General features: G+C 44.5%; 1 protein-coding gene across 1 annotated transcript; it reads right to left on the bottom strand.

Annotated features, from left to right (window-relative positions):
- Window positions 1-2365: 2365 nt before the first annotated feature.
- IRX2 (iroquois homeobox 2) lies at window positions 2366-7603 on the bottom strand (the record flags this gene model as incomplete). Its single annotated transcript, XM_084211705.1, has 5 exons — window positions 2366-2494; window positions 3196-3263; window positions 3985-4728; window positions 5123-5528; window positions 7361-7603. 4 exons carry the CDS (start codon window positions 7601-7603, stop codon window positions 3220-3222), a joined length of 1437 nt encoding a protein of 478 aa, XP_084067831.1. The 3' UTR covers window positions 2366-2494; window positions 3196-3219.
- Between the last annotated feature and the right edge of the window lie 14068 nt (window positions 7604-21671).

Here is a 21671-nt window from a genome sequence, read left to right as displayed (position 1 = left end):
TGAATACTTGAAAGCGAGTTTTCCGAGTCTTTCTACTTTTCTTTCCAGAAAGAAATCCAGGTCTAAATACTAGCAAGGGTGGGTAAATTATGGAAATCTTTTATAAGTCTTTGGGCGTATAAACATCAAAGGAATGTCGTCAGCCTTTTTTTAATCTCTGCCACAGCTTTTGGTTTTTACCAATTGAAATGTACACTTTGTGTCCAACAGAGACCTGGGACGTATAACATGGGTGGTGGGGGCTCATGGAGTAAGAGCAAGAGTGGGGGAAAGAAAGTTCAGGTATTCCCCCTGACATAAAAATCCCTCCATAAAACCTTCCTGGACTGCACAGTAAAGATGGTCGAGAATGATTATAGTAAATATTTGCAATCTGCATCATATGCTAAACTGGAGGGGGAAAAATTAATTACTTCTTAGCTATTTGCCTAATTACATGTACTACACACTGCATGCAGATACAATTGAATTCTACCTCAATGAAAAAGAGGAAGTTACAGGAGCAAAGAAGCATCATTCCACAAACAGCATAAGAGTACGAGTAGGCCTCCAGCAGCAAAGGTCTTCACTGCTTTAGATTTAGCTAGACAGATCCCAGAGTATTCCAGGATAACGTTATTAATTTCTGCCCTTTCAGCTGAAAAACACACACATTTTCTCAGTCACTTAGATGTCTTTATAGGGGTAAATTACAAAGAGGAGTGAGGGGGTGTGCAAGGGAAGATGGATCATGGGAATTGTGTATATGCATTCAAGAAAAACAGCTTTCTTTTCCCCTATTTAATATAACAACAACATGTTTCTGGACTCCAGACTAGCAGGGCTCTTTATCCAGTTAACCTTCCCAAGGCTGATGCCTGAAGTATCTAAGATCACTTTCAAATGCCCTTTCTAACAAGACCTGAGCAAGAGGCCACTAATTTTCACTGAACAAAAAGCCACTGGAGAGAGATCCGTTTGTCAATATCAACTGGTCCAGCAATTTCCCATCTTCAGACACATCAGCCTATCTGAGCTGGCAGATGTTTAGACAAGATTTTATAAATTGTTCAATATCAGACCATAATGAACCCCAACTGACCATTCCAAAGCAGCTAAAAGCATTCAGGATCTCCCCTGCTGGGATCTAATAATGCTCTCACGCTGGAACATTATTAATCATGGAATAAAATAGATGAGCCTCTTGAAAAATAAGTGTATGATTGATTAAAGGGCAATCTAAGAAGCTATTATTCTTGTTTTATAACCGTAAGTTATATTCACTCAATTTATCTTTTGGGGAAAATAAATGATTGTTCATTTCTTTTCTGGAATTATATTATAGGAGGATTCCCATTATTTTACCAAAAATTAAAATGATGAGTTGGCTAATTTTATGATTCAAATTAAACGGGATTTCCAATGTAACTGTAAAGCCATGGTTTACCGATATAAAGAGGGAAAACCATTTTAAAAACCTCAAACAGGTATTGGACTTTTAATCTTTTTTTTTTTTTCCCTTGCATATTTTAGCCAGAAGCCAAAAATAAGTAATTAGAAGTAAGCCATGGTTGATAATACTTTTTTACCCTAGAATAGTGAATTTAAAGAATGATAAATAAAGATCTACTTCACACCCAGTATAAATAGTTTATAAGAAACATGCATTATTCCCATCACCCTTTCTATGCATATTCATGTATATATACAAATACCTATTTGTTCATACGAGCGTAGTTAAAGCTTAAGTATAACGGAACAAGCCAGAAGGAATTAATTTATGCAAAGTATATATTTGCAACATGCTTAAATTGCTTACTCGTTTTATGATCTTAGCTGTACTATTGAAATTACAAATTTCCTCCTTTTCTAAATAATAAATTAGTATTTTGAGGGAAAGGAATGAAAAACACAACGTTGTTGCAGACTAGTCTGTTTTTATTTACAATTAGAGATATAAATTAGTAAAGAATTCTTGTTAAACAACCAAAGATTGTATAACCATCAACGTTTCAAATAAAAACCAGGCAAAATTTATTTACAAAAAGTTCAGATTTCATTGCAATACAACTTGCATAAATTACTAGAAGCTTTATATCGTTACAAAAATAAATATCAAATTTGTTTCCACTTTGTAAGGACTCAAGTTCTCCAATCACGTCTTTATTATCTCTACTGTATACATCTTTTACAAATAAATTTTACAATAAATCCTATCACACCTATCGAATAGATACCGTGGCAATGAAGTGATCAATTCAAGATATCCTGAGAAAAACAGATCTGTTTTCAAAAGTCACACATACATTGGGGAAACTATACTATACCAGAAAACTCACATATGTCCAACAAAATTCTGGTTTAATAATTAGATTCTGAAGATTTAATAGTGCTCTGTGGTCTTCTTTTATACAGTGGCACCAGATGTGATCCGGATTTAGAGATTTGTTATATATATTAGCTCGGGGAGAGATGATGGCTTGCTGACTTTTTTCAAAGCAATTGTGACACCTACCTGTGGACCAAGGAAAAAACCAGATCATCCAAAAATCCTTCAATTAAACTCTAACACCATTAAACGGGGTGGGCGGGAAAAGAAGTAAAGCAAAATTCTTACTAGTCTAATTTCTTCTAACAAAAATAAAAGTTAGTTGAAAAATATCGGCAAGATGATTTTTTTGTCGTTGTTGTTTCTTTAGCTCTAAATAGTGGAAGTATTCAGAGTGCCTTTGCTAGCTAGGCAAGAGCCAAGTCACAGATTACCTTGTTTAAGATTCATGTCCGTTTCTTACAGTTGTCCCTTTTTATTTTAAATACGCAGTCACTGCGTGAAGCCCCACTCAATTTTAGCACTGCCACGTGAGCACAAGCACTCTGGTTTTAAATAACAATACCCTCAAAGGTTTTTTAAATTTTTTCCTGAAGATTTCTTTCCGTAACTTTTAAGTAGTCCCTACGGCTTTGCCTTGCACAAGCGAAGAGTATGCAAAGTGAGGGAACTGTCTAACCTGGCTTGAAAATTAAGACAAACCCAAGAAATAAATGTAGTCATATAAGGCTTCTGAAAACAGCAAAAAAAAAAAAAAAAAGTTTTACTTTGTGACCAAACTCTCAAGTAATGAAGCAAGAAATTAACGTTAAGCGAGTCTAGAACTGTGCAGCCTGTCTCAGACCTGATGCCAAATGATCAGTGTAATAGAAAATGTTCTCACTTACTTGCATTGCTGTGTGATTGCACTTCTATAGGTATGGTTGTACTCCTACTGTGCAGACTTCAGTGGGATCTGTCAAAATATAACCGTCAGTTAGTCACAGGACACAGCCAGCTAACTAGATTATACAGTCTGTGTAAGTCCCAACCCTCACTGGTGCACAATTCGTAGCTGGGTCGTTTAAGAAACTAGCCAATATCTTATATTTGCCTGTATCTCGAGTAATTTGTAGGATAAGATGACAATCATATTAGTGCAAAACTTTTTCGGGGAAAAAAAAAACCCAAAACCCAAACAAACCGAGAAGCAACCAGTAACAAAAAATGTCACGCTCCGCGTAATTTCACGTCCAAGGTCAGCAATTATCTGAACCCAAAGCTGAAAAAAACCCCGTGAGAATACTGGAAACAAAGAGAGTCAAACCAGTTTGTCAGGAAAAAAAAATTACAGGCAATGACACCAATGCTGTCTGGATAGCTTTGTGCGTAGTTTTCCTTTTTTTAAAAAACCTACTTTTCGAAGCTGCATTTGCAGTCTGTGAGACTGATCTAAAAGTCATCTTTCATATTTCCTCTCGCGGTTTTTAGGGGCAGGTACCGATTAGACGGCGACACGCCGGTTTTAATCCCCAGGTTATATGAGTGCCCATCTTCACTCTGGCAGCGGTGGCACCGAGCTCGCCGTTTTTTTCCAGAGAAGGTTTCAGTATTTACAGCGCTTAGGGGACGTCTACGGGTCGGGGGAGGAGGACGAGGGAGAAGAGGGAAGGAAGCGGCAGAAACAAGTCACCTACCTTTCTTGGAGTCATAGCTAGAGGGCCTGTAATGTTGTTCTAGGTGGTTAGTGATCGTTTTCAAAGAGTCACTGCTCTGTTTGTGGACAGAGCTGGCGTTTAGGACAGTCTGACTTAGTCCCTCGTTTGAGGCCACTGCTGCGGAGTTGTATCTCAGGATTCCCTGGCTCTGCAGAGCGTTAAAGTTCCCATAGTTTGTATAATTGCTATAAAAAGGTGAAGTGTAATAAATATGCCTCCCCAGGAGGGAGGAGGGCGAGTAGGCAGCGCTGTGCGGGGCGGAGGCGGGGGTGGCCGAGGAGAGCGGCGCAGGCTGGCAGCCTTGGCCCAGGGTCTGACTCTTGAGGTCCGAGGTGGCGATTTCGGCCAGAGACCAGAGCTTGGGCTTGCTGGCCGGCGTCGGGGGGCCGGGGGAGGCGCGGGGCCCCAGCGCCGCCTTGCTAGCGCTGCGGGCGGCGTCGGCGTGCGGGTGGCCGAGGAGCGGGGCCTCCACGGCCGCCAGCGGCGAGGAGGTGGCGGGCTTGGCCGGCGGGTCGCGCTCCCCGCCGCCGCCGTCATCCTCCTCGATGTCCTCCTCCTCGTCCTCGTCCTCGTCCTCTTCCTCCTCCTCGATGTCCTCGTACTTGTCTTTGCACTCCGAGCCCGACTCGCAGAGGGGGTCTCCCGCTCGGCAGGGCAGCTTCTCGCCGTCCGATTCGGCGGAGCAGGAGTGGTCCGTCAGCGAGTCGACTTGCAAGCTGATCCCTGCGGAGGCCCGCCGGGCACAGAGAGGCAGTAAGGAGGGGAGGCAAAACAGCGGGAGAGAAGCGAGCCCAGCCACCGCCGCGCCACCGCTGCGGCCAGGCAGGCTCAAACCATCCCGGCCTTTTTCCGCTCCGAGGAGCATCCATCCCCACGGGCCGGCTCCTCCGCGACGCCCCCCGCACCTCCCCTCCGGCCGCCCCCCGCCCGCCTCGGCCACAGGCACCGATCGGCGACAAGTGACCGGAGCAGCCGGAGGCGACGAGACGGGACAGGTTTGGGGGTCGCTTTTGTTAAATGCCTCGCCCCCCGCTCCTACCCCGCTGCCCCGGTCCCGGGGGACTCGACGGGGCGGGATGGTGCCACCCCGCCGGGGCCGCAGTCACCCCACGCCTACCTTCGTCCTCTGCGGAGGTTTCGTTGCTCTCGGGCATCTTCTCGGAACTCTCCTCCTTGCTCCTTGCCCCATCGCCTTCGTCGTCGTCCTCGTCCTCGCTCTTGTTCCGCGGGGCCCAGGTCATCTTGTTCTCTTTCTTGAGCCGCCGGCGGGCGTTGGCGAACCAGGTGGAGACCTGGGTGAGGGTCATCTTGGTGATGATGGCCAGCATGATCTTCTCACCCTTGGTGGGGTAGGGGTTCTTGCGGTGCTCCTGCAGCCAGGCCTTCAGCGTGGCCGTGGCGTCGCGGGTGGCGTTTTTCCTGTACGCGGGGTCGTTGAGCTGGTAGGGGTAGGCAGGGCTGCCGTACGGGTGGTAGCTGATAGCTCCGGTCATCCCCGTCGTATGGGCGTCGTAAGGGGAGCCCTGGACAGAACAAAACGGTGGGGTTGGCAATTTGTTATTGCTGATAGCCATTAGTGAGTTGTCAAGGCGAGATCGGCGGTTATATTTGTATTTCCCCGGGATGGTGTCTTGTATCCATATTCTATGAGGGGGAGTAGCAGCACCCAAAGGCCATTAAGTTACAATTCCCCCCCTCCTTCCTCCGCCCAGCACACAGACACAGGCACACGCGCTTAAAATCGGCGATGTTTTAATCTTTCTGACTAATTTCAGGTCCTTGTAATTGAATATTTCCCAATATAATTTTTGAACCGCGTAGACATTTTAAAGGCCCTACAGGTAGCGTCTTGATATCAACATTTCTCTCAAAGGTTCAAAAGATGTTTCCTTTTTTGCTATAGAAAATACAACAAAGCCGCCACTTAGCAATTCACTGCACTAATGCATTGCAAATCCAATTTGCAAATCAGAAGATATGCACCGTTTCGAATTGTTCAAATGCGATGTAATTAGCATTTTAATTCGCTCTTTAACGTTTAAATTGCGCTTATTTAAGTCTGCATAATGCAAGAAAAGTTAAAGCTATCCCTAAGAAACTCGCTAACTTTCAGCACGTCTCTGGACCCCGCAGATCGGAGAGTTATAGGCTCAACATCGCCCAATATCCCGCACAGTTCACAACCTCGCTGCAACTTCCAGCCACTCGCCTACTGCTTCTCAACAGGAAAAACAAGAGAGACCCTCAGATCTTTTATACCACCTCGAATAAAGACTGCACGACAATTTATGCACTGTATTATGAACAGACAGAAAGCAAGTAGTTTCCCTGTCACTTTGCAGGGAGAGAGAATTACCCCGCTGCCATCCTCTCCTAGGATATCGACAGCGGCTCTAGTCTCAAATTCCGAGCACAGGTCTTTGTGTGTGCGGACTAGATATGTGTCTGACTCTCTGTGTGCATGCGTGTTTGTAAAACTATATAACCATCTAGACGTGCAGTTTATTTATATAGTTTATGGTTTTATTTACATACTTTATGCACAGAACACACACAACACGCAATTGCAACTGCTCCTTAAACTAATAAGAAGAAAGTGAAATCCGAAACTGCGGCCACTACGACCATTTTGGGCTTAAGCGAAGCTCACAGATCGCTAACAGATGCTCCTTTTCATTCCCAAAATCCAGTTAAACCATTAGCACAAAACACACGGAAAGTAAATAAAACCACACGGGGATAAAGCCCCCAGCGCCTTTAAACACCGACTTAAAAGAGAGAGAGAAGAAAAATAAGGAAAAAAAAAATAAACCCTCCCTTGTGCTATCACTGCGGAAAGAAAAGATACATATTAAAAGAAAGAAAAAAAAGAGAGAGAAAAGCGTGGGACTGACAGACACGGGAACAGGGGGAGAATGAAAGCATCCAACCCAACCCAACTGGCTGAGACCATCCGTATTTCCTTAACCAAAGCGCCCTCCCGGCTTCTCAAACCGCGCGGAGAGCCCGGGACCCAGGCCGGCCCCGCGCTTGGTCGGGACGCGAAGCGACGCCCGGCCCCGGTCCCGGCCCCGGTCCCGGCCCCGGCCCCGGCCCCGGCCCCGGCCTCGGCCCCGGCCCCGGCCCCGGCCCCGGCCCGCCGCTCCGCTCGCCTCCGCTCCGCTCCGCTCGTCCCCGGCCGGGCTGCGGGGCGGCGCGGAGCCGGCAGCGCGGAGGCGGCGGCGGTGCGGGGCGCCCGCTTGTGCGGCGTGGTGTCGGGGGCTGATGGTGAATGTGTGAGGAGAAAGGCTGGAGATGATGAGGATGAGAATGCGGATGCTAATGAAGAAGGAGAGGGTTTCTCTTCGGTAGTTACCATATATGAGGGGAATCCCGTGGCGGGGTCTGTGGAGTACTGGAGCGGGCTGGTGAAGCCTGTGGCCGCCGCCTGGGCGGTGAAAGCTGCCGATCCCGGGTAAGGGCTGAACGCCGATCCCGACGAAGACCTGGCCAGCTCCTCGCTCCTGGGGGCCGCCAGCGCCGACGCCCCGTACGCCGGGCAGGAGTATAGAGCCAGCGAGCCGGGGGGCTGGTAGAGGTAACCCTGAGGATAGGACATGGCTTGCACTGGCGTGCACAGGAGCAGGGAGGGGGCGAGGGTGACCGGCCCTGCTGCTGCCGCTGCTCCTGGCGCTGCTTTCGTGCTCTCCCTCTCTCCCGCCCGCCCTCCCGCTCCCTCCCTCCCGCCCTCCCTCTTTCTCCCTCCCTCCTTCTCTCTCTCTCTCTCCCTCTCCCCCCCCCCCCCCCCCCCCCCGGGTTGGCTCTGTGCAGTTATGTAGAGAATCAGAATTGTTATAGGCTCCCCCCCATGCGCACCCGAACAGAATAAAAACAAACAGGAGGAAAAAAAAAAAAAAACAAAAAACCAAAAGAACCCTCCAAACGGAAAATTAGTAGGAAAGGTCAGAAATCTATCCGGGAGGGGAAGGGCATCTGGGAGAGATGGAAGCACATAGGGTTAATAAAAAAAGAAAGAGAAAGGGGAAAAACAGAAGGAGAGAGGAGGACGGGGCGGGGGGGGGGGGAGGGGGAGGGTGGGAGAGAGAGAAGCGAGACCCCGAAATCAGAAAAGTGGCTGCTGCATATGGAGTTCTCCCAGTCAGCCAGCCAGCTCCCCCAGCGCCTGCGAGCCTGTATTTTGGGGGAAGTATAGAGTCTGGAGTGAAGAGTTGAGGGAAGCAGCACTCGAGTTTCTGAGGGACATTGGAAAACAGAGCTGTCCATCACCGCCGCTCATCTGCATAGCCTGGCGGGCCCGCCCCCTCCCGCTCCGGCCCCGGCCCCGGCTCCGTCTCCTCCCGCGGCCGGCAGGCAGGCGGGGAAGGCAGGCGGCGAAGGCAGGCTTTGTAATGCAAGGCAGCCTCTCCGACTGTGAGCACGCCGCTGAAGCCAAACGATGATACTGTTCATCAGCTCCTCTCCGGACTCGCGGAGCCATGAATACTCTTCCGCACACTCTCCATTACACACGCTCTCTCCCTCTTCCTATATCCACAGGGACATCACAGAAGGACGTGTGTAAGAGATATCGGCATCCCCTCCCGCACGCACTCTCCGGAGCGCTGCAGGAGCGCACACACGTGTGAGATGTGCGCGCTCGCACGCGTGTGTGCGCGCAGGGCCGGGCGCGGCGGAGCCGGGCAGCGCGCAAGGGGAGAGCGAGCACTTGGTAAAAGTATTGCCCTATATGGTAGGGAGAGGAGCAACTGCTCAAATCAGCAGACCCAGGATCGCACTGTCCCTGGCAGCGTGAACTTTACAGTTTTATAAGTTGCCACAAACAGTGACGATCTAGTCATGCAGCGCGTTTGCACATGAAGGAAAAAAAAATCATCTTTCTTTCAGTTCTATTCTTCTTTCGCTGATACGTGGACAAGAGGCCTGGGTGACTCCTTCCGAGGGGCTATCTGCATTCTCCCCTCACCCCTTCCTCCTTTTGGCAGATCAGATAAATCTCCTGGAATATAGTATCTATGTAGTTAATTTCCTCTTCCCTCTCCCTTCGGCCCTGGACGCTTTCAGCTTCCAGCCAGTGCCAACGCTGCTCCGGCCCGGGCGCTGGAGGACCAGGCGGAGGCACCGCTCCTTGTCTCCTCAGTGCAAGCCTAAATACACACGACTGTGTGCACGCACATTTCTTTAATGATCGGTCCAGAAGGTCCCTTCAGAAGCCGGTGGCGAGCTGCCCACACTCGAGCTCTGCCCTTTGCCTCCCGGGACGAGTCGCGGTGCTCGCGGTCCCCTGTGTCGGTGTCCCCATAGCCGCGGTGGAGCCGGAGCTCCCTTCCCCCCGCACTCCTTCAGTCCCACAGCCCCGGGGCACGGCGCGGGGCCCTGCCCGTCCCACCGAGCCGCTGCAGGGGGCCGAGGCGTGCTAGGCCTCTCCGCGCATCCTGGTCCGCACCTGCGCCCCGCAACTCCGCCGCCGTCCTTGCGGAGCAGCGTCAGGGTCGGTCCGGCAGGTAGGGATCGGGCCGCAGCTCTGGAAGCCACCGCGCTTCCCACAAGCCCTACAAGTGCAACCTTCAGCAAGTTACCAGCCCGGAACGGCCTCATTAATATTGTTTAGGTGTTCGGGAAAAAAGAAAAAAGTTAATGAAACTGTGTTTTATTTTCAACATTTATGAGCGCGCACTTAAACAAATGAACTTTTATGAGCGCGCACTTAAACAAATGAACCTGCTTGACATTTATGGCCGAGTTCTTCATGAAGCACTTCAAGTAGTTTCAGTCAGGTAGGATGGAGACGACGCCGGGGAATCGGTTGGCCACCGGCAGGAGGGGACATGGCAGTAGCTGAAAAATTGCGGGTGTGCAGAGCAGCCTATTATTAATCAATTAAACATGCAGCTGATAAAAAAAAAATACACTTGGAGAAGCCGTTTCAATAGCTTGGCGCACACAGCGGGGAAAATGCCGTGCTGGAACTATGGTCAAACTTCGGGATGTGTAAAGTGTCTGCAGCAATCCGAGCTTTCCGATTTCTTTTTCTATCTCAGTTTTTATTTCTCTCCTTTACTCTCCTCCTTTTCTGTGAAACCCACATACCAGTTTACCCCTGCCGCTACAAGCAGCAGCAGAGATCTGGCCACCAGACATACCGGATTAATTCCTATCCAGATCTATCAGCTGGCCTGTAGAAGAAGCAATCCTTAAAAAAAGCAGGTGAGGGGGAGGAGGTTGACACCAACAGGTATTTCTTGTCATTAACTCCCGACTTCCTGATAAGAGAGTGATAAACAACTGGTAAACTCAGTGCAACAGATTACAGAAAAGACATTTGCTTCCCTGCTTCGTGATTAATGCGCATATATTAAATAAAAATAGAAACTCTAAAAACAAGGGCTTTATATAAAACATATTCATATTTCAGTATTTCTATGGAATAATCGATATCATGCGACTACATCTGAATAGTCAATTGCTGTGTTCCGCAGACCGATTTCTAAGTATATGAGCTCTGCTTCTGAAAGGAGCAGCAGCTGGAGAGCCGAGAATGCAAAATTAATTATAACATTATAAAGTCATACATGAATCTCTCTAAGCCAACCTGCATGCCTTGCAAAATGTGCTATATTCTCTGCGTTTTTATTTGGGAAGCTGTTCTTTTTCCAGGAGAAGTGGTGTTTATCTTCGCGAATTGATTGCTTTTAGTTCTTCCTCTTCAATAATTAGTGGAACAATACAGATTGGGAATACAATGGCCGTTGTGTTTACATTATAACAGGGGATTAATGCTATTAAGTGAGTGTTACAGTTATGACCTGGGAAGAGTACTTAAATAAATATCGTGATCCCAAGAGAACTGATGTAATTCAGTGCGGAGTGTGTGTAGATACGCCCAGACACACACGCACACACGAGAGATACAAATCTCCATACGTATCTACACGCATAGACATATGCTACACACGTTAGGTCTACGTGGCCATCCGTGTAAAATGTAGGTGCTGGTTTTGCCTCCATCTGCATGCCTTTCGTCTACGAGAATAAATTTTTGGGATTTTGGTGTGAGGAATGTTTAAATCAGGAACATTGTTCCCCTTCCTCCAGACACATAGAGCAACAGATTATATTTCTGATGTTTTAATTTGTGCAGTCCAAAAATATTGTTTCATATACAGAAACAGGGTTAATTTCGCAATCAGAGATTAATGGAGTAAAATATTATCATTTCAAAGACAAGTTCTTGCGTTGATTTGATTTGCATAATTTTTGTATGGCTTCAGAAAGGAATGGATTTAGCCACTGCAAGGAGCCGGTATGCATTTTATTACAAGTACACCACTAATTTGACTCTGCACAATGTGGAGGACTAATAGCTAGTGGGGTCATTTAAATATAGCTGGCGAAAGCTTTGCAGTACACAAACCAAAAAACTGTTTCCATAACGTTTCTAAACAGCGATCAGTGTCTGTATTTAACTTCTTCTCGGAGTTTTCTCTGATTTGAATGCCTTTCGCAGGGAAGAGGTTTTTCATTTGCTTGGCTCCACCGCCGAAATCTGATTTTCCCACAGCCCTACCCGTTACTAATACAAAGCCGTCTAACTTGCGCTGTTAAACACCTGAATAGTATTACATGCACTTTTTATAGCTAATAACTGTGGCAAATTAACATGCCTACACATAGACATAAGTCTTTGCACACCGTGTTTTTTATTTTAATAATCTATTCATTAGGTCAGCGTTTACCTTCCCGGATTTTAAACTGCCACCTCGCCTTGTCTTCTTTAATTCAGTTCCTTCCAGCAGAGCTGCGAAGGTAGACGAGAGCTCCCCCACCACCCCCTGCTATCGCTCATTGCTGTCCTGGGAGACAGGTTTTGCGTTTTGTCATTTATTAGCTACATCTCCTTGCACCAGTGACAGAAGCTGAAGTTTTCGGGCGGGTGAAGTTGAAAGCCCCGTCTCTGGGGATGGGGCTCCTGCTGCCTCTGCCCGGCATTCGGGCGTCTGCCCGGGGGCCTTTCACTCCGGACCCCGCTCCCCCCGGCTTTACACAAATGAAAGAAGAAGAAAAAACATAAAAACACAAGCCTCGTTGGGGTGAAGGAGAGGTTTCCCTCCCCGGGAGGGCTCCCTGCGGCCCGGAGAGGCGCACACGCCTGTCACCCGCACAATGCCAATTGCCCAATTGTCGTGACACCGGTCACAGCAACTTTTCAAGCAAAGAGAAGTGGAACTTGGTGGGGTTTGAAGATGTAACACAATGCGCAGCTGAAACAGTTTCCTGTGACATAACCACACAATGGTCTGGGAATGCTTTCTCCTTTCTCTCATGAAATGGGGGACCGCCACCATCTCCCGGAGACAACGACGTTAAATAATAGACTATTGTATTTAAAAATAACAAATGACACACGCATACTGTGCAAGCGGAGTTGTCCGGTTTTCTAGTAAAAGGAGCCCAGTTTACAGGGCTCTTTCTGGGCGAGGTGATTTGCGGGAGCGACCTGAGCGAACGCGGGGAGACGGGGTGAGCTGGGCGAGCCCTTCGTGGAACTGTTCACAGGGTTAAAGCGAAGAGCGGTGAAAACGGCGAGGGAAAAAGAAAAAGAAAGAACTTTTCTTTGGCCGTCTTCGGGATGAAATCGTTAGTTCAAGCCGCGTGTGGGAGGGGGCGCTGTGGCAATGGATTCTCCAGCGCTCCCGAGCACTTGCAGCGGAATTGCTCATGGAATTGCTCCTTCCCTGAAATTTCTTTTAGTATTTCGGTCATTACTTTTATTAACCCTATTATCTAACTTCCTCTCGTAGTACCTGCACTAAAAGGTGGACTGTTCGCGTGAGTTATGGTCACTTGTTTTCCCCGTAGCCGAATTTTTTTCTTCCTTTTAAAAAAAAAAAAAAATTATTTTTAATTTTCAGCTCAGGAAAAGTGCAATAGCGCATTCCATTTTTAAAATACAATGCAAGAAGAGTGTGCCCAGGATTGCACCGAGAATTTAGACTACTCTCTATAACACGAAAAGCATAAGAATAGACCCATATGAAACACACCCATTGTTTGCAGCTTCTTATTAAAAAAAAAAAAAAAATCCCCAGGGCGTCTGTGGCTTCGACAATTTGCACTAATAACGGGCCACGTCCTTTCCAGGATTTACCTTCCTCCTTTTGAGACTTTATTGGGGGAAGGCTTACAAATATATAAATAAATAAATAAACTCAAACCCCAAGCTAAAGCGGATTTCTAAAAAACACATCTGAGACTTAGGAAAGTTGCTTCCCTTATGTCACACTGCTATTAAGATTGTTAGTAATTTTTCACCTAGGGAAATATAAGCAAATATGTATCCGCAGGTATAAAGATATAAGATAAAAGACCTCAAAAGCTTTCCTGGAGCCTCCTATTTTCACCTGAAAGGCAGACAGCGTTTCTCAGGGAGAAAACAAGTGTACGATCCACAGGTGGGATAGTTCATCATTCTTAAGGGGGAAAGGAACAAAAAAAAGAAGGAAAAAAAAAGGGAGGGGAAAAAAGACAAAAGGAAAAGGAAAGGAAAAGGAAAGGAAAAGGAAAGGAAAAGGAAAGGAAAAGGAAAGGAAAAGGAAAGGAAAGGAAAGGAAAGGAAAGGAAAGGAAAGGAAAGGAAAGAAAAGAAAAGAAAAGAAAAGAAAAGAAAAGAAAAGAAAAGAAAAGAAAAGAAAAGAAAAGAAAAGAAAAGAAAAGAAAAGAAAAGAAAAGAAAAGAAAAGAAAAGAAAAGGAAAAAGAGAAAAGAAAAGGAAAAGAAAAGAAAAGGAGAAAGAAGTCACACTATTTAGTTTTTGAATGAGCCGCGAGCACTCCAGGCAGTGCGGGCAGGGGCGCGGAGGTCCCGCCGCCTGCGCGGAGCCGCGGCTGCTCCTTGCAGCCCCTCGGTCCGTGTCCGCGCCGGGCCGAGCTGGACAGCTTCCCTCCCCCGGCGGGAGGGAGGGAGGGAGGGAATGAGGGCGGGCGCCCTCCGGAGCTGCGGGCAGGGCCGGCGGGGCGGTGAAGAGCTGGCGAGGGCGCGCAGGCGAGGGCGAGGAGGCCCCCTTGGGCCGCCTGCTCCGGGGGAAGGAGCGTCCCCATCCCCCTTTGTCCATCCCGGCCCCGCGGGAGGCAGGCAGGCAGCGCCACGTCTCTGCCGCCGCGTTTCCTACCGGCCAGCGCCGCTCGGGAAGGCGGCTCCAGCGCCAGCGGGAGGCTCAGCGCCGTCAGCGCTGCGAAGCGGGCGGTGGACAGAGTGCAGGAAAAGTGGGACGGTTTAACTGGGCAGTCGCTTTATTTTAAGGGTTCATGTTGAAATGGATTATTTGGCACAGGGATAGTCAACAAGTAGGTTTGGGCGCTCTGGAAGGCAGGCTCCTGGGAGTGCTTCACCAGGAGTAGCTGTATAAATGGAGTTCTTCTGCTGGCTCTCCCTCATACTTGTGCCAGAGTTATAGTTGTTTTCAGAAATTTTGGAGTCAGTCTGCCTTTCCCAGTCTTGTTGCCGTAATCTGTTTGATCACCGCTTTTAACACTAGAGAGCACCTGCTCACCTGCTTTGTGCTGTTCTCTCGTTCATTCACAAGCACGCTCACCTCCATGTGTGTACACGTCTACCTGCATCCTTCCTTCGTAGACCAACAAACACACTTTTAGATCAAGCCTACCCACACACTCAAACCAGAAAATCTTACTCTTTTTTTTAAAAATAGCCTTCCTGAACAATGAGACCCCTTTGTATCCTTTTAAAACTAGGTAGTTTCCTTTCTCAGAACAATCAATTATCCCCATTGTATGTTAAAGCATTTTGAGGTTGATGGAGCATTTCCAAAAGTAGACAGAAAAAAAGGACAGAAAAACCTGTCATCACAGTCGGGAAAACTATTACATCTTCATGTACTTAGCAATAGCATGATGTATTAAAACAAAATCTATTTTAAACTAATGCATAATTCACAAACACACAGGTAGATTTATGGTAATTTTGATTTTTTTTCCATTAATGAGCAGAGTCAAGAGCAATTGAAGTTTTTATTTTCATAAAATTTAAATTGATATTTCCTTTAAGTCAATATTGAACTGCCAGTGACCTTTGCATTTAATTAAGGAATATCTTAATTTTTTTTTCTTTATTCTGTACTTTCAAACTTTATTCTGAGTTAGAATCTTTGTATCTAGGGGAAAGTAGTTGTCATAGCATTAGTCCCCAGATATAAATGTTAACCAAGAACCCCCCCCCCAAATATTGCTTTGAATATTGAAACAAGCAAAAACTCCCAAATTGCTTTTTCTAACTCCTTAAAAAATGCTATTTACACTTCTTCATGTGGTCTCACTGCTTTTCTTGGCTTTGTAGCAATACTGGAGTAGACTGCCAGTTGAACCAAGTTTACAGCCTTCCCTTACATCACGTAAAGGAAAGGCAGACGGACCATCTGGCCCCTAGCTTTTCAACCTAGAACTGTGCAGATTTTCAGTTACTTTTGTCTCAGAAAGGCTGGTCACGATTTTATCAGTGAGAAGAAATGTACACATTTCTTTGCATATATCTGAACCATTTCCATTGTAAGTGGCAGAGAATGAAAATTCACAAAAAAGTTGTGCTTTCATTCCTTCTGATATCAAAATGACTTTAAGAATGACATGAGCTGTTGACTTTGTTGTGTGTTCGACTATGCTCAGCACAAGAGTGGGATCTTGTAGCTAAAATGCCGTGTATAGGCTGAATCTTCACTCTAGGGATGGTTTGGGGAGATTGTATTGTTTTGCTTGTAGCAAGGCAGTTGTGGAAAAAGAAATCTCGACCGAGGTCTTCTAAAATATCTATGTTAAACTAATGCCAGTACAAATTAATCAAGAGATTTTCTTCAGCTTTCAAAAAGATATTTTATTTTTAAAATGCAGGTTCCAGAAATGTAAAAGAACAAATATTTTCATGCTTATCAAGAGGCAATGAATTCTGCTTTATGCAGCCCAGCCTTAAAACACATGACCTTTTAATGTATCACTAAAAGGGAAATAGTGAAACTATCCTTTTTTCTTTGCTTGGATGTTCCCCAGTTGTGAACTAGTGAAGTCTTTGAAGGTTGTGCCTCCTCTGCACTTTTGAACATGGACTTTTGAATTTTGTCGTGAATTATGGGATGCTATTACTTTAAACACGAGAGGTACACAAAGTTTAAATTCTATTTTGCATGCAAATATACCACCCGATATTTTCATCTGGGGTCCATTTGGTGTAGTCCATGAACATGAAAGATAGGAAGTGATAAGGATGGGAAGAAAAAAACTCAAATAATTAAACAGCAGTTACCATTTTGACACATTTTCTCAAATAATTCCGTCCTGGGGTCTTCATGGTTATAGTGTTCTGGTCTTTGAGTTCTTTAAAGCTGTTGGAGCTCAAAACAAAAGAAACTCCAAAGTTTCTCCCTTTCTCTCATGCTTTCCTTCTCTTGCATCGACTTCTTTACCATCACTTAGTTGAGATTTTCTAGAAAGAAATGTTGTGCCAGATGCATCATGACTTGGCAGTGGTGGACTTGCCTTTGTGACCTTCAAAGGGAATAATCTCACCGGAAGAGCTTTATGAGCTGTTTCTTGTTGTTTGAACTCCAGTCAATAGTCAGACATGTCAAATATCCTTCACTATAGGTTGGCGAGACTTCCTTATAAACTAATGACTCTTAATTCTGCAAATATGCAGTTTTAATAAATTGTTCAGCCCTGTTCTTTTAAGAATGTACAATAGGTCTTTGGATTTGCCCAAACACAGTTAATACAATATGTGCATTTGCAAATCAGTTAATTTCTTTTTAATTTTGTTTTGTTTTGTTTCTAACACCTCTTGTGCTCCAGTTGAATTTATCAACCTTATCAGATTTATGAGCTCTATCCACTAAAAATATTGCCATGAACTTGATTAAAAATTATGTATAAGGGGAAGAAACATTAATTCTAATCCTTGTCAAAAGTATAGGATTTAAAGGAATTTTTTTGCCTGTAAATGTGCTTGGTTTAAATATGCAAGTGAAAGAAGAAACAGTACACTTAATATGCTGTGCTCCTTTTACTATTTACTTGTTCTGGTTTTACCTGATTAATGGGATGGTCTCTTTTGGGTCTCTTAAAGTAAGAGATGTTGCTTAAAGGTTGCTTAAAATAATTGTTAGCCCATGAACAATTGAAACTGATCTGCGACTTTTACTCAGAACTAGTCTTTTACTAGTCTTTTGCTTCCTCCCTTTTCCACTTTAGTTGGCCATGTACCAGATTTACTGTTTACCAGATTTACTTCTTTTAAAATCACTGCTTTGTGTTTTGGTCACAGGAACATGTAAGTCGCGGTTGCTGCTTAGTTTTCAGACTCACAATAACATTCATAGGAAAGGTCAGTGAAGTTTGTTTTTTTTTAATAAGTAAATAATGTTTTTATCAATATTCAAGATTAGTCTTTTGTATTATGTACGAGATCAAGAGACTCCATACTTCCAGGTGCAGCACAAACGCACAACTAAAAGAACAGCTCCCACCCTTCACAGTAAATAGGACACATATATACAAAATACCAGTGAGGAGGTATTATTTCTAGCAGACCTTTACAGATCTGCTGTAAGTTCAGAAATATAAACTATGTTTTCCAACTGAAGACTTTCCATTAGGTCATAAAGACGATGACAGGCACGGAAGAATCAAAGGAAACGTTAAGAGGTGAAAGGCTGTGGAAGCAATTGACTTTTCCAGCCAAGAGGCAGGACCAAGTGCACAGGTGACCACTGACAGGTGGCAGGACTAAGACAGGTGACCACTGACCATACCCACAATTCTGAAACTTTACACAAAATGAGTCAGGAGACAAAGCAAATTAAAAACTTCTCCCAAAACCCCTGTGCCTGCATCTGGTGTTATTACTCTTGCTGGCAGTTTGCTGGTCCATCTCAAAGAGGCAAAAAGACTTCTCATTTGCATGGGTATAGTTTCACTCTTTCCACCAAAGGAGGACAGGGTGCTAGCTATTTAACTTTAGAATATCATCAAGAAACATTGTCATGGCAATTACGCTCAGGTCGGACTTCCTCAACATTTAGCCTGTTTGGAGAAGAAAATTCAGTAAAGCACATGAACGAATCATCAGTAAGTCTGTTCTCTTAATTACTTTTATTTAAAAATGGTTTAAGAATTGCTTCCTTCACTTGTTTTTATTTTTTATTACATTTTTATATTCAATTATTAATATTTATGGGAAAACTCACTAAAATTATTTATTTAGTGTACTTTGGAGCTGATCACTTAATCTTTCTTGGTTCTGTAAAACATGCCTGGGGGGCAACAGGAGAGGAAATTCAGCTGAGGGACCAAAGGCTGGATTACAAACCAAGAGAATCATAGAATTGCTGCATTGAAAGGGACCTTGGAGATCACCTAGCTCCCTCTGCCATAGTGAGGGAGACCTTCTGCTAAACCAGTCTGCTCAAAGCCCCATCTAACCTGGCCTTGAACACTAACAGTGCTAGGACATCCACAACTTCAAGAAGGTAGATTATTTCTTTGTCTCATACACTTGAAAATTCTATACTTTAAAACATTATGTTTTTATTTAGTTCCACAATTAAACATTCCTTTTCTATTGTTCAAGTAATTCCATGTGATACGGAAGTTTTAGATTTTGTCAGACTAACACATAAAAAGTTTCTATCAAGTAAGATATATATAATAATAATGAGTTTCAAGTATTAGAACATTCCCTGTACATAGGAACTTCATATAACATGTAAAATTCACATCAAATTTTGAGATAAAACTCAAAACCACTATACAAACAGAGCACACTTTACATATCAGGAATGTGTACTCTCTGGACCAGCAAGAGAGATTCCAGGTAAGTTTGTCAGGACAAAATCTGTCTCAGCTCACCCCCCCTTCATTTTCACTTGACTAAATTAATTTCTTGTGGGATGACGAAGGTAACAGTGATGATCACCACCCAGTCGGGATGACCAAGGGCTCAAGCCCGTGGGCTGCGCTGTGGAGGGCACTTCCCCCACGGTGTAGACCCAAATGTTGGGTAGGGATTGGGCCATGGACACTGGTGTGATGGGCCCACTGCCCATGGGCACACACAGAGGACCACAGGACTGTTGTTTGAATCAGCTGGCTGGGGAAGCCAGGATGATGGCAGGTCAGAAACAAAATACTACCAGGGGTGAATTCCTGTGGTTAAGATCTGTCTGAAGAAGCTGCACCAGCAGATTGGCCTTGATTTTAAGGAGTATTTTGGCATTGCTTCAAGAGGACTTCTCAGCCTCAAAGACATTTTCAAAGTTGTTTCAAACAGTTGCTCTCTCAGAAAACAGCTATGTTGCAAATGGTATTTTACTGTAAAGGTTATTCTGGGAAATCTAGGGCTGAAAATTATTACTTTAGCACCAAGAAAATTGGTCGAAATGCTAATTAAAAACAGAATTATAAAAGACCTAGCTGAAAATAATATGATGGAGACAGATCACCATGGCTTCTGTAAAAGAAATCTGTGCCTCTGTAAGATATTCACATTCTTTGTTCACATTAATTATTGGGTGTGATAACAAGAGAGTGAATACAAGAAGATTGGAAGACATGATTTATTTGGACTTTCACAAAAGATTACAAAGTTCATCCTGTAAATCTCATGGAATAGCTAGGCTCAGTAAATAGACATGGACTTTCTTATCAACAGGTCTATCCACTCATAAATTCTTGCTGTTCTCAGTGTGGCAAGAGCTGAGAAACTTAGGATAATTTTCAAAACACACTTCACCTTTGTGATGGTATCTTAGCCAACTGAGCAAAGTATTCCTCATAAAGGTGCAACACCCATTTCCACAGTGACATATGCATTGTGCTACTATTATTTGTACCTAATTTTTATTGCTTTAATAAGTCTGATTGTTCTTCTGAACAAAAATTACCTGGTTTTTTTCCCCTAAACAGTTTCTATCTCTTCAATCTGTCATCGTACAAACTTTTCAGTGTCTCAAGTAATTTTGTTCATCTGCCTCTGCTTTTGTTAGCAACTTCAGCAACTAATTTCAATTTTGGGCAAAGAAAGTCTTTGTTCAAGATCCTCATTCTTTCTACAGCAGTGCCAGAACACCCAGAGCACAAAACTTCCCAGAGCTCCTCCAAGAAAAAACTAAAATTACAGACAAAACTTGGTATTCCTATGATGTTAAAAAGCCTTCAAAAAGTCAAAATGAGAAAGAGAAGGAGAGAGAAGAAGAGAAGGAGGGAAAGGGAGAGAAGAAAAGAAGAAGAGTGAGAGAGCTTTCCAATGAATTCTGTTTTTCAGATTTAAAATAAAAAAAAAAAGAGAGAGGAAGATAACATTGATTTAACAAAAAGGAAGAGTTGTCCTCCAGAGAAACACTAGAAAAAACAGAAGTCCCCCATATGAATTCATCACCACCAGAGGACTCAGTCAATAAGAAACAGAGCAGATACTTTTAATCTTAGGGACATCAAACTGATTTAACCTGCTTTCTTTTCCAGCATCCTGGTACCTGCTGTGATCCATATTCATCCAGCATTACTAAATAGGGACAGCATAAACCTAACCTATGTTGACATGCTCGCACAGGAATTTTCCCTGTGACCTAGAATCATGCTTACCTGGTACTTTGGGAGCCTGTATATATTCAAAAGCAAAGTAGCTTTCTTCCTGTGGTGTGATACCAAAACTAATAAATGCAGCTGACAGTTGAAGATGGGGCATCTGCATGGCACAGCAGCAGGACATACGGCTCAGCGTTTTGGGTCAGCGTTAGCTCAAGGTGCTCTTCCTCCAGAATGGTTTGATGGGCTTGTACATTTCTGGGATGTCTGTGATTATGTGAAAATACCCTCTAGGCTCTGTTTTTCCTATGGCTACAAGTTCTCCTCTTCTGCTTAACCTCTCAGATCTTCCTCCTGTTGAGGAGAGTCCTTAGTCTGCAAAGGCAGTGTTGCATGGTTGCATGTTCTTTACCTTGCCCTCAAAACAATTATATTTCTTTAATAATTGAAATCCACCAGTGATGATGACTCTGGCTTCGTTTCCTCTCTAAATTCCAAAGAGGAAATTTTCGTCATGCCTATGAAAATCCATGGAATAAAAACTGCTGAAATATGTTGAGGCTCTCTGTAAAACAAACCCTTAAAATCATTGTACCTGAAGTGATCAGGTGAGATCCCCAGACAACACAATTGAATTTACGAGTAGGGAGACAATTTCTGCCAGCACAGACTTTGACCCATAATTACTCTGGGGAGGTATTCGTGTGGAGATCACAGGATGTTTTGTCCTGCAGTGTCTGGTACACAGGCATCTAAGAAGGACTGGGCAAAAGGAGAAGAGAAGGAATGCAAAAGAAAATGCAAAATAATAAAAGGCAACAAAAACCATTCATGACATATCTGTTTCCAATTTTATTCTTAACAGATCTGGGTTTCTGGTAGGCTTTTCTGGTTATGACTAAACAAACTCTTTGGGAGCACTTCTGGTCTGTAGGGCCAGAAAATGTTTAGTGCTTACATGTCTTTTGGCTCTTCATGCTTGCTTGTTTGTGAAAAATTTCAACTGTTTTTTTTCTTTATTTTTTTCCCAACAGAAGCAGAGATATACCAAAAGATTTTGCAAAATTGTGAAATTGTGTTAATTT

The sequence above is a fragment of the Fringilla coelebs genome (assembly GCF_963513975.1).
Source record: "Fringilla coelebs genome assembly, chromosome: 1".
Taxonomy (NCBI): Eukaryota; Metazoa; Chordata; class Aves; order Passeriformes; family Fringillidae; genus Fringilla; species Fringilla coelebs.
Note: the sequence above shows the minus strand (reverse complement) of the source record. Positions and strands in the feature narration are given on the sequence as shown.